The following is a 12,760-nucleotide window of genomic DNA, read 5'->3' as shown; positions in this document are numbered from 1 at the left end:
GTATCTCACCTTCAACTCATTTGCTCATCCCCTAGCGGGATGAGGCAGGCAGGGCAATTTTGGGTGAACTGTCGCCCACCACTAGGTGAAGATTTGAGCAACAATGGTAATTTCATATAAAGATACTAGAATTCAATTATCACGTTAAGAGAAGTAAATCATGTGGCTCATAACTTGGCAAAATTTGCCTTGGACCTAAACATAGAAGATATAGATAGAGTTTTATTGATGTTGTTCTAGAATTTGTCCAAGCACATAATTGCTGAGTCTTTGTATTGTTGATTAATGAGAGTCTGTCTGATTATGTTAAAAAAAAAATTGATTAAGCTATAAATGTAAATATGAAATCTTATTAGAAGAATAATCATCACTAAATGTGATATCAATTTGAATTATTTGAATGTTGCTTGCCCACAACTTGGCCTTCAAAATGAAGTCACTAGAATATAGATTAAGGCCTCATTTGATTACACAGATTAGATTAGATTAGATACAAGAATGAAAGTTGAATAAAATATCATTAGAATATAATTTTTTTAATATTATTTTAGTTTCGAAATCAGAAAAATTTTAATTATTTTTTGTATTTTGTTTAGGAGCATAGGAAATTTTTAATGATTAAATGAGAAGAGATGAGAGTTTATGAAAAAAAAATCAAACCTAAATTAATCTATTTTAAGTTAAAATTTTCAAGATAATTTTGTCAATAAATATTTTTTTATAATTTTTTTATAAAGTTAAATATATAAATTAAAATAATTTAATAATGAGTTGTGCTAGATACAAGCATACTTCATGCACTAATTCGCGTACCAATGATTTTTTTTATTAAAAAAATATAAAAAATTTAAAAGAAAAAGAAAATCTTATATCTCATAAAAATTATTTCCACCTTCAATTCAAATCATTTGATTAAATATATGCTTTATATATCAATATCGGTGCGTGAATTAGTGCACGAAGTATGCTTGTAAAAATATTTTTCCTTAATTTAAAAGCAAGAGTTTAATATGCCCTATAGTAATAAAACTTTTAAGATCCGTTTGAATGTTAAGTTGAGTTGAGTGCTTTATGAATAGTAGTGAATTAAATGCTACAATAAATTTTATAAAATCTAATTAAATGAGTTTAGATGTATTCGACTATTAAAATGAGTTTAGATATATTTATACTAGCTTCATTAATGCCAAGGTAATTGCTAGGCCTGCAACCCGATGCACCGTAGTCACATTCGGGGCCGACCCAATCTGACCCGGTAATCAGCTGAGATGAAAATGACCCGATCCGACCCGACATGTTGCGGGCCAGGTCACCGCCTTCCAGAACCAAACACTGCATTTTACGGTTTCACCACTTTCTTTTTCCCTTTTTTCTTCTCTATACCGACACCCCATCACCACTAACACCAACAACAATGGAAGAAGAAACCATGGAACACTCTGAGAGCCAAATTCTACAGCCTTTGGGCTCACGCACAACACCAAAAACTTTACCAATTATAGCAAATATACCGATAAGAGCAGGAAATTTGGCCGAAGCCTGTTCAAGAGTGCAGAAAAGGTCCTCCTGTGCCTTGGAATGCTTCTCCGTCTTAGGCGGCATCTTTTCTCGTTGTAGTCTCCAAATAGGCGTAGCATTGAAGAAGTGAAGCAACGCAACGCAAGATATAAGAGTAAGTGAACCAGGCAGCGAGTTTTTAGTTTAGAAACTAAACCCACCCACCTTTAGGCAGATCCCACTTCCATTGTCATTTAGAAAAGTTTTTGAATCTTCAGATCTCCAAATCTCTAGATCTTCAAATCGAGTCGATGTTGTCTTTAAATCCAAAGAAAATCGAGAGGGAAGTACGGGCAAGGAGAATGAACGTGATCTTGGAGCAACGATCATGGGGGGAGAGAGAGAGAGAGAGAGAGAGAGAGAGAGAGAGAGATTAGGATTTTTTCTCGTGGGAAGAAAGACTCAGAGTGTGGAACGGCAATGGAGAACGCGACGGAGAACAGTGACAATGGCTAGGGTTTTGCAGTGGGAGAAGACGAGGCAGAGGAATATCGGTTTGCAAGGGTTCAACGGGCTGCATCTAACTCAAGCCGCTAAGTAATTGTTGACCTGATGAACCCGTCTTTGACGGATTGTGTGGGTCGGGTTATTCGGATGGATCAGGCCCAAGCCATTTAAGCACAGGCCTAGTAATTGCAAACGGCGCCAAAACCCTTTCCTTACGCGGTCCTGACTACTCTTCGGCTCTTCCCTCCCTGTTGTCACTTTTCTTTACCCCTATGAAACTCGCCGCTCTCCTCACAATTTGATTTTCTCTCTCCAAATCGATATTTCCCTCGTTTGGTTCCCTAGAAAGCGAGGGAAGGCAGACCCATTCGAGCTCGCAATTTCACAACCCTAGGCCATTCCGGGATTCAGAAATAATTTGGCTTTCTGCGTCGGCTCTAGGGTTTTAAAAGAGATGTCTTGGGAAGAAGAGATTGTGATGCGGGATGTCATGAATGCTGGTCTCGTTGTAAGTGACCGCATTGGCCGAGAAGTTGCGTCGCAGCTCGATCTCGAATAAGCCCTAGAAGCTTCGAGATACGCCAGCCACCCGTATACGACTCCTCCCAGAGAGGTGATTTCAAATTTTCTTTGGATACTTGAAGAGAAGTGAATTGTATGAATTACCGCCTATTTTCTTATTTTTATGAATTACGATCTACTGGAAGTTTTGGAAATGATTCGTTTTTATTCCTTTTTATATAAGAATTTTTCATTTTTATTCCTTCGTTTAAGTTGTTATAAATTTGCCGAGAGAATGAACAAGATGTATTTCTGAAAGTGTATATGTATATGAATGTATGTTTCTATATATAAATAGAGTGAAATTAATTGGTTGGGTACCCGAGATTTTTCCTCCTTTTGTCTCACTTTGAGCAGTTTGTCAATTCAGTTGGGGATGTAGACTTTTATCTTCTTGTTTTGATTTCTCCATTGTGTGCGTTCTGTGAACTTCTTTGGTGATGTAAATATAGTTTCTTTCCCTCGCCATGTTGAATTTCTTTGCCCTTCCAATGAAAATCCCAAAACGCCTACATGACATTATCCTTCACTACATCCCAACATACTTGGAAAAAGGCCCTGGAATAACTATCTGGGCACATTGCCTTGTCACCTTTCATGGCTTTTGCTACCTCCCACACCTTACATTCCTCAAATGTGGCATTTGGTTTGCGGACTCTTAACATTTCATCCAGCAACTTCATTCTTAGGAATGTAATGCTTGGGAATCTAGACTTCTAGGAATGTGATTAAACTCACTTTTGGAAATAACTAGAGATATGATGGGATTCACTGTAACATGATAGTCCAACGTTTGGTTTATTCCTAGAGGAATAATTTTTTCCCCAAAATATCCATATATTATTTATTTGAGCTATATAAGGTTTTTTTCAATATTTCTTCTTCTTTTTATTTCATCGAGTAAAAAAAATAAAAATAAAATATTACTATAAAATTTCTGTGTCAAATGGTAGCATAAAATTGCATTAATTGAAATGATGTCCAACAAAAACCGAAAAAGTTAATGAAAGATTTAAAAAGGTTATTGACTAAAGATCAGTGTCACCTATAGCATATAGAATGGACTCGCCCCTGTATCTATGAGAACCTAAATCACATATTCATATTTTTAGTTATCGATCAAAGTAAAAAAAGTAATCAGACTTACGTGTATTAGCTATAAGTAAATCTTCTGCTTTGATTCTTTCTGGCCTAATAAGTTTGGTTTCCTGTTTGGGATTGTTGCAGGTAACAAAGCTTTAAATTGTAAAGCTTTGTAAAAAGTTCTACCATTGAAAAGCTATTTATTGTTTGGGAAACATACACCTAAAGCGCTTATAAATTTGTTAGGGTGGTTTTCAGCGTTCTCAGCAACTGCTTTTCAACAAAAGTTTCAATTTGGTGTTTTTTTTTTTTTTTTTTTAAAAGTGGATTTTCAACCTTTTTAGGTTCTTAAAGCACTTTTTCAAATTTTACTAAACGTATCATTTTCTTTAAAAGAGTTTTAGGCTATGAAAAGTACTTTTTAAGCTCTCAAACTTGAAATCAAATAGGTACTTAGTTTTATATATAAATAAAATTACGTGTAATTTAAAAACTAAAAAGGGGTATATATGCCCATTTAAAATAAAAAGGAATCCCTAAGGGATTGGGAATGTGGATTCTTACTCATTTAGGAAAATCCAAATTCCCTTCAAATGGGGGTTGGGAACGGAATCTGGATTCTCATGGGCATTTGGATTCCCTCTCATCATTCCATCCAAACTGGATTGTCTTTTAGGATTTTGAGGAATCCTAAAATATTAGTCCCATCCAAATGCTAAAAGGGTCTGTCCAACCATTGGACAGACCCTTTTAGCAAAGCAAAGGAAAGTCCATCCAACACAAGCCTCCAAGTGAATTATTCCAATTACAAATATTGATAAAACTACATGATGTGATTACTAATTTCCAAAGGATCTGAAGAAGCCATTAATAGATAATAAGTCAATGGTATTGTTCCTCCTAATGAATTGGCCACTTTACCAAAGAACTTGTACATTGATCCCCCTCCTGAAACCATAGAGCTCTCAATTTTTTTCTTTGTTTACTTCTTTATATATATATATATATATATATTCTTTTTTATAATGAATAAAACCTCTAGCTAATTGAATGTTTTATTCAATGAATTAATCTGAGAGGTGGAGTTTTGAACAACCTTCCACTTTTTTTTGTAATATGCACGAAGAGAGATTTTTTAGCTTTGTTTTGGTCTGCTAATAACCATAAACTTATGTATTAATGTAAGTGTATGTCTTACGATGTCATTCATTGAAATATAATATTTTATTGTTATTGTTATCACTATCATTATTGTTATGTTCATTTTCTGTTCATTCCTAATGCTTGTTGCTCTTTATGTTAACTTTTTGATATTTTAGGTGGTAAAGATTGCCTCTATAGACATCCTGGATTGTTGGAAATGGATTGTTTACTCCCATCTTCACGTAGTCTAATGTTGTGTAAATTCACTGCAGTGGCCTCCCTTGGTTGAGGTGGTGGATACTTCGGAGCTACCTCCAGTACTGATTGAAAGATATAATGCTGCTGGTGGGGAAGGAACTGCCTTATGTGGAATTTTTCCCGAGATTCCTCGGGCATGGGCATCGGTAGATAATTCTTTGTTTCTTTGGCACTTTGACAAGTGGTGAGATTTTCTTGACTTTCGGTGAATTATTTACTTTAATAATTTAGCTGCTCTTTGCCTGGATATGATAATTATCCTCTTGTTGGCAAGTGATTTGCTCAGTATTGGTGGTTAGTGAAAGCGAGGCACTCTTAAAGCTCAAACACTGTCTAAAGCCTAGGTGCGAGGCGCAAAGCACAAGCACACGCCTGGTTGACGTAAAGCACACATTATTAATAATGATGTATAAATTACAAAAAATCCATAAAATACAATAAAGAAAGGTTTTAAGAGCAAGATGGTGGTATATTTATTAGAGTAATATGTAACATGACAAGTTATTTACCATCTACATACAATATAAACGAAGCATTTTATACAAATCTCTTGTGCTTTAGTAAATATACACATTTATGATATTTTATACATTAATCTGATTAAAGTACATGGTCATTGGCCAGATACTCACTCAGACATAAAATTCTTTAGCTGGTCATGTGGTAGTTGAGCTTACAGATATCTTTACAACTGGGATAGCATTTACTAAATATGTTGAAGTAGGTGCAAATATGTTAGAAAGGTATTTTTTGTGTTCTTTGCGCTAGGAAATCTAACTTCTGGTAGGCAGATGCTTGTTTGTGGAACTTATAGTGCTTCATATGATTAAAAAATCCAGAAATCTTGCAAGTTGCAATTTTAAGACAGACTACAGTTATGACAACATGCTTGCCCGGATGTATTTGATGTGTGGTTAGAATTTATGCCAGTCTTGTCTTAGTTCATGTTTGAATTGTTTTCTACGTTGTGTGGAATCTATTATCTTTCAGGGTATATCTGTCATCACTAAAATCCACTGGATTTACTGAAGCGCGTATATAGCTCTCCTTGGGATTGTCATCATGGAAAAAGGAGAAGAACACTCATCTCCGCTAACACCATCTAACTCAAATCCTCCCAGCACGGTATGTTATATTATTTTAAAAATTTGTTGGAATGTGTTGAGTTGATGTTTATCGGATGAATACATCAACTTCGTGCTTGCTAATTATCATTATTATTTTTTATGTTAGGACATACCAAAAACTACTCCAAACCATTCAAATTACATGCACGGTTGGCATGGACCAGGGCCTACACGGTCATCGACTTTTATGCCACATCTAGATGGCAACCAATATCCAAGCAACATTCAGGTGGTGATGCAGCTCTGTTTATGTCTTCTTCTTCTTCTTTTATTTTTTTATAACTTTGCTTTTCCTGGAAGTTTAACTGCTTTCATTTTTGTGCTTTAAGCAGAATGTTGGTTATCAATTTCAATATGGGATGGGACCTCCGATTCCTCTCATCACTACAAGCTCCACAATGAGCTCAAGAGTTCATATAGAGGATACACCCGATTGTAGGGAACTTGAAGCGCCATGTATTTCTTCTAGAGTTGATAAGGAAAGTAAAGAGGATGGACCAGATTCACGGGAAATCGAGGATGGCAGTGCTGGGACACCTAAGTGTGTCCAAATGGATGGTGGTGACATGATTGAGGAGCCAAAGTCGGGGATGGAGTTTAATTCTTTTGAAGAATTAATGACCTATTACAAGCAATATGCTAAGAAATGTGGGTTTGGAGTAATGACAAAAAGGAGTGAGAGGGGAGAGGATGAGACTATTAGATATGTCACTCTTGCTTGTGCCCGTGGTGGGAAGGCCCGGAATAGGACGTTGAATGTTGTCAAACCACGTCCGACAGGAAAGACGGAATGTAAGGCAAAAATTAATGCCTTAAAAGTTGAGGGAAAGATGCAGTTGACAACAGTTTATAATATCCATAATCATGGCCTCAATCCACAGAAATCCCGCTTCTTTCGATGTAATAGAGAAGTGAGTGAGACCGTAAAAAGAGTCCTAGATACAAACGACTTGGCTAGCATCCGAATGAATAAGAGTTTTGGATCTCTTGTCGTTGGCGAGGGTGGATTCGAGAACATCTCGTATTTGGAAAACAATTGTAATTACATTGATAAGGCAATACATCTACAACTTGGGAAAGGTGGTGCTAGAGCGCTTCGAGAGTATTTTGTTAGGATGCAGTACAAAAATCCCGGGTTTTTTGCATTGATGGATTTAGATGACGACGGGAAATTAAAAAATGTTTTTTGGGCAGACCCCCGTAGTAGGGTAGCCTATCAATATTTTGGAGATGTGGTCACATTTGATACCACTTACCTAACGAATAGATTTGTGATGCCCTTTGTACCATTTGTTGGTATAAACCATCATGGACAATCAATTCTGTTGGGAGCAGGATTGATTTCCAGTGAGGATACAGAGACATTTGTGTGGTTATTCCAGACCTGGTTGCATTGTATGGATGGTATAGCTCCGAAAGCTATTATCACAAATCAGAATAGAGCGATAAAAAATGCAGTTGCTATTGTTTTTCCAAAAAGTCGACATAGATTTTGCTTGTGGCATATAATGAAGAAAGTCCCTGAAAAGCTTGGCTCCCATGGTTCCTACAAAAGTGGGTTGAAAAATGAATTGATGAAATGTGTATATGACACCCAAACTATTGAAGAGTTTGAGAAATGTTGGGATGAGTTAATCACCACGTATAACTTGCATGAGAATGCCTGGTTGCAGAGTTTATTCGCTGAGCGTGAGCATTGGGTACCGGCATTCTTAAAAGAGTTTTTTTGGGCTGGAATGAATACAACCCAGCGAAATGAGAGCAAGAATGCCTTTTTTGACAGTTATGTGCATTCTAAGACAAATTTGAAAGAGTTTGTTGACCAGTTTGACGAGGAGTTGAAAAAGAAAATTGAGAATGAAAATAGCGCGAACTTCCACTCATTCAACTCCACAATTCCCTGCATATCTAGATCTCCAATTGAAAAGAGATTTCAAGATTTGTACACAAATGCAAAATTCAGGGAAGTTCAGCAGCAAATTACCGGCATCATTGATATGGATCCAGTTTTACTTAAGAGGGATGGTGGAATAAAGACATATCTAGTAGAGGATGAAATTTGTGTGGAAGAGTTTACCAAGCTGGTTACACATTCTGTGGACTTTAGTGAGGAAGATGCAACTACAAAGTGTTCGTGTGGGTTATTTCAGATGAGGGGGATTCTGTGTAGGCACATTTTGGCCGTATTCAAGTGTAACGGGATAAAATCATTGCCAAATAAGTATATTTTAGATCGATGGCGAAAGGACATCAAAAGGAGATATATGTTAATCCACAGCAGCTATGATGCAGGGGATCAGCGGGCAGATGCGAACAGATATTCAAGTCTATTGAATATCTGCTATCAAATGATTACTTATGCAGCGGGTTCAAAAGAGCATACTGAGGATGCAATTAATAAGTTATATGCAATGATTGAATTATATCGTGACAACCAAGAACCCCCATCGATGATCTTAACGGGTTCCAATGTTGGTTGTACGACAAAGGATACAACTATAGTTGGTAGTTCAAAACAAGTACCCAGTTCACAAGTTGTTAGAGGGAAAGACAGACTTCCATCTCTGAGGAGAGCATCTAGGATAGAGAAAGACATGCGGAAAGTTAAAGTGAAGACGAAGAAAATGCCAGTTAAGGGGAAACGTAAAGAGGTGCATATTTTTAATATTACATGTTTGTTTATATTTTATTAATGCAAATATGACTAATGTGTTTTTTTATTTGTTACTTGATTATTAGCGAGATGGACGAGATACACCAGTCATGGATACTTGCAGAAATTTATTTGGCCCTTTAGAGATAGATATGTCCAATGTTGGTGGCGTGCAGGTATATTAATAGTTATATATTTATATTTGAATTACAATATTCTCCTGTTTCCTGATGAGTATTTATCACCAGTCTATTCCAGAGAGCTCAGCTTTTGACATTAATGGAACCCAGCTTCGAGAAACAGTGATTGCAAGTCAAGAAAATGTAAGTTCACAAAAATTTAAAATATTTGAATGGTAATATCGATATCACATTAATATTTGAATATTATTCGTTACAGATGCAATTTGGATTGAATGGATCACAACCAATGCAACTTGACTTGGATGGATCACAATCGGCACAATGAGATGGTTTAATTTTAATATTCCAAAAACTTAAGTATTGAATATAATTCATGGACACACGACACAGCACATTTTTGTGTATTATGTATTGGAACCAATGGCTGGATTATATTGGACAATTATTTGTATTTTGGGATGGATAGCTTTTTATTTGTAGTTATTTTTGGATGGTATGAGACTTTTTATATGGAAATATGATGTTGGCTCCAGGTGTTTTATCTCAATACCTTGAGTGTTTTAGACGAGGGTAAAAGTTCCTCAGTGAATATTTGATTCAAGCAGCCATGATTCTAACATAATCAAATCTCTGTTAGGCATACGTCACCCTGCATCCGTTCCCAATTAATCAGAAAATTCACCAAAGCAATGTTCAACGCGAGTCATATTGAATTTTGCACAGGTTCCTGATAATTTGGTTTTGGAACAATAAGATCACAAGGGCAGCAAATAGGTAAACTCGTGAATTTTCATGTTCCTCTTTTTATATGAATTGTTTTTTTCCTCTTATTATATAAATAGACTTATTATTTATGTTATATGGGATCATTTTGTTGGTTAGCCTTCATTTCCCAGTTGGATCCTCAAATTGACTTTCGAATGTCATGCTACAGTGAGAAATGAAAATTTTGGGTTATGGCCTCAAACGTTTCTTGCAAGTTCACCTTGCATGTTCTGTCTGATTAAGTAGTACACAAATGTAAAACCCTCACCCATTTCTAACGGCATGTCAATGATTCATGGCATATTGATAGTCTATGGGCTGCCGCCCAAAATTGATAATCAAGAATGATTAATTAGTGTTACATATCTGGTCAGTATGCTACAAAATATCACACTCCTTTAAACTAGAAAAGGCCCAACGCCACTCGTACATGTCATTTTTCTGTGCCCAGTTCCCTATATGAGTTAGAGTTATGACAGTTATGTCCTTCAAATGCATGTTAAAGTTATTTCTACATATATGATTATCATTCCAGTTCTTTTATCTAAGATGAATGTTGTCAACAGAACTTTTTTCATATAGTTTATTCAGTTATTTTTTTTATAGGTATGGTTTATTCAGTTATTTACAAAACGAATAGAGCAAGCACTTATAGTTATGAATTTGGCTCAGAGCCTCAGATGTTTTGCTGTGCTCAACAGAGTAATTAAAGAACCGATACAATTAAGATTGAGAAGGTTGTTAGGGTGCCGAAGTAGTAACTTTGGAGGCTGATATTCTTTTTCTATTGCTTTATGGTTCTCTGGAGGGTAAGGATTCATTGGTTTCATGGGACTATCTTTCTTTCTCTTCTTCTTTTTTTATTGGCTCTGGGTGTCTGTTCCAACTAATCCCAAGGTGCACATGCCCTCGGCAAGGAATTTCTCGCAACTAATTCCAATGGTCCCTAAGAATTGTTTACAACTAAAAGGATTTAAACTTTAGATCTGGAGTGAGCATACCATAAGACTAAGGCCTTTACCACTTGAACAGTTGAACCAATCCCTAAGTGTTCTCTTGGGACTATTTGGGGTGTGCTGAATGTGGAACAGGCTAGATCCACTTCATTTGCAATGTATAAGTGGAATCAACTACTTTTGAAGAGCAAAATTTCAGTGTGATACCCAACCACAGTTAAGCTTTCATATAAACACATCGGTACCAGAGTTTCATTATTAGCCTATCTCAAATGACTGCGTCTTGGGGGTTTCCTATAGTGCTTCAGTAAATTTTGTTCAATGTTTTAATGTTGGAATGTTTTAATTTTGGGTCCCAGTACAAACATTTCCAAGGATCAAGGAAGCTTAGGCAATTTTTTTCCATATTTTATTATTTGAACTGTGTTCTTGTTTTTTCTCGTTGAAAGTAGTGCTTCACTTCTGAATTGAGTTCCCCTCCCACTACGACTGTCGGGATGTTCATTGTTCTTGCCTCTTTTTCTTTCTTTCTCCCTCCCAGTGCTTGAAATGTACCAAAACTGAAAAAACATGGGGAAATGAAGAATTCTATCTATTTGTACGATTGCTCTAGCTCTAGTATTTGTTACTTTGATAACAAATCTTCCTTCCACGAGTTGACAATTTAGATGGTTATCAACTTCAAGCCAACTTTCATTTGGCTTGCATTTTGAATTGACAAGGTGGGATTTAGGATGTCACATGTAGCTGTATCTGCTCTGTTTTTTTTTTTTTCATTTTTTGGTTGCTAGTGTAAGAGTTTTATTTAAATTCTATGTCCCACACACCCATATCTAATGGGTTTAGATTAGCTCAATCTTATCACTTAATATATTAAGTTATAGTGAGACTAGAATACCTCTATATCCAATCATAATCAGACACAAAGTCCCTAGATTTCATGATAGCCAGAAATCTATAAATAGCACTGAGGGATTAAAGGGTTCTCACCTACAACATTATTGTGCCTCTAGCCATCAGGAGATACTTGGAGGCTAAGTTGTTAGGGTGATCTTTCTCTCATAGTCAGATCTAATTCTTCATCAAACTTAAAGAGAAATGTGCGTGTTTATTTATTACTATTTATTATTATGGATCATATAAAATCAAAGATCTAATTATTAATGTTCATGTTAAAATATTTAACATGTGGTATCAGAGTCAGGTTACAGATTTTTTATGATCTTGATAAAATATATTATAAACATATGGATGCATATTTTATATGAAGTGCTTCTCTCGGTTTTTTTTGTTTTTCAAATCGGTTTGAGACAAGAACATATGCTGCTTAGGAACTTTACGGGGAATGTTTCCGTTGTTTGTAAAATTATTGTTCTTCATAAGAAAAGGTTTCGTATTGATATTATGCATGTTTGGATTTCATGAACTGTACTTGTTGTTTGTATTGTATCTGAGATGGGAAAAGAAGGGGTTGAGGAAAGGCCACCGTGTGGGTCGGCAGTGTGTGGCATAAGGGGCTGTGATGCCCTGAATGGTTGCTGCCCGTTAGTGGTTTTCCTCTCTTTTGTTGGTTAAAAAAAGGGAAACCGTGAGGGGAGGTGGACCTTGACGATGAGAGGAGGCTGGGGATGCCATATCGTCTCTTCCTCGCCAGTGACGTCCACCATTGCACCAAAGTGTATAATTATTTACATGAAGTGCGAAGCTGCGTGTTGAGGCTTGAGGGAAGGAATAATGGCGTGGCGCTAAACATTTTTTATGAGGAAGAAGAACATATATGATGCTTAGGGTTGTGTGCCATGGGCCTTGGCCCAATCCAATTGATTTTATCTGTTATGAATACATTAGCAGATGGGTAAAGTGCTTGGGCCCTAAATTCAGGCCCAACCAGAGGGAAAGGAATGGTTTTGTTCTAACAGGCTAAAGAGAAAGTGGGCTGTGCAATGGGCTCTAGCCCAGTCTCGTCAGACCCAACTGGAGTCTGATTAGTGAAGCAAATCGGGTTTTAACCCGGCTTATTGAACCAATCCGGGTCTTAGCCCAGTTTGCTGAACCGGTACTGTTCAA

The 12,760-nt window shown here is 36.4% G+C and overlaps 1 protein-coding gene across 3 annotated transcripts; it reads left to right on the top strand.

Annotated features, from left to right (window-relative positions):
* The first annotated feature begins 2,200 nt into the window (after nucleotides 1-2,200).
* LOC122313452 (protein FAR1-RELATED SEQUENCE 5-like) lies at nucleotides 2,201-9,519 on the top strand. Of its 3 annotated transcripts, none has more exons than XM_043128479.1 (8): nucleotides 2,201-2,617; nucleotides 5,064-5,233; nucleotides 6,040-6,174; nucleotides 6,283-6,405; nucleotides 6,509-8,827; nucleotides 8,916-9,005; nucleotides 9,088-9,152; nucleotides 9,229-9,519. In XM_043128479.1, exons 3-7 carry the CDS (start codon nucleotides 6,112-6,114, stop codon nucleotides 9,133-9,135), a joined length of 2,643 nt encoding a protein of 880 aa, XP_042984413.1. In that variant the 5' UTR covers nucleotides 2,201-2,617; nucleotides 5,064-5,233; nucleotides 6,040-6,111; the 3' UTR covers nucleotides 9,136-9,152; nucleotides 9,229-9,519. The 3 variants fall into 3 exon arrangements, with proteins under 3 accessions (XP_042984413.1, XP_042984411.1, XP_042984412.1); XM_043128477.1 differs by having other exon boundaries at nucleotides 2,202-2,617; nucleotides 9,078-9,152; XM_043128478.1 differs by having other exon boundaries at nucleotides 2,202-2,617; nucleotides 4,968-5,233; nucleotides 9,078-9,152.
* The last annotated feature ends 3,241 nt before the right edge of the window (nucleotides 9,520-12,760 follow it).

This window comes from Carya illinoinensis, chromosome 6, assembly GCF_018687715.1.
Source record: "Carya illinoinensis cultivar Pawnee chromosome 6, C.illinoinensisPawnee_v1, whole genome shotgun sequence".
In the NCBI taxonomy this organism is placed as follows: domain Eukaryota; kingdom Viridiplantae; phylum Streptophyta; class Magnoliopsida; order Fagales; family Juglandaceae; genus Carya; species Carya illinoinensis.
Note: the sequence above shows the minus strand (reverse complement) of the source record. Positions and strands in the feature narration are given on the sequence as shown.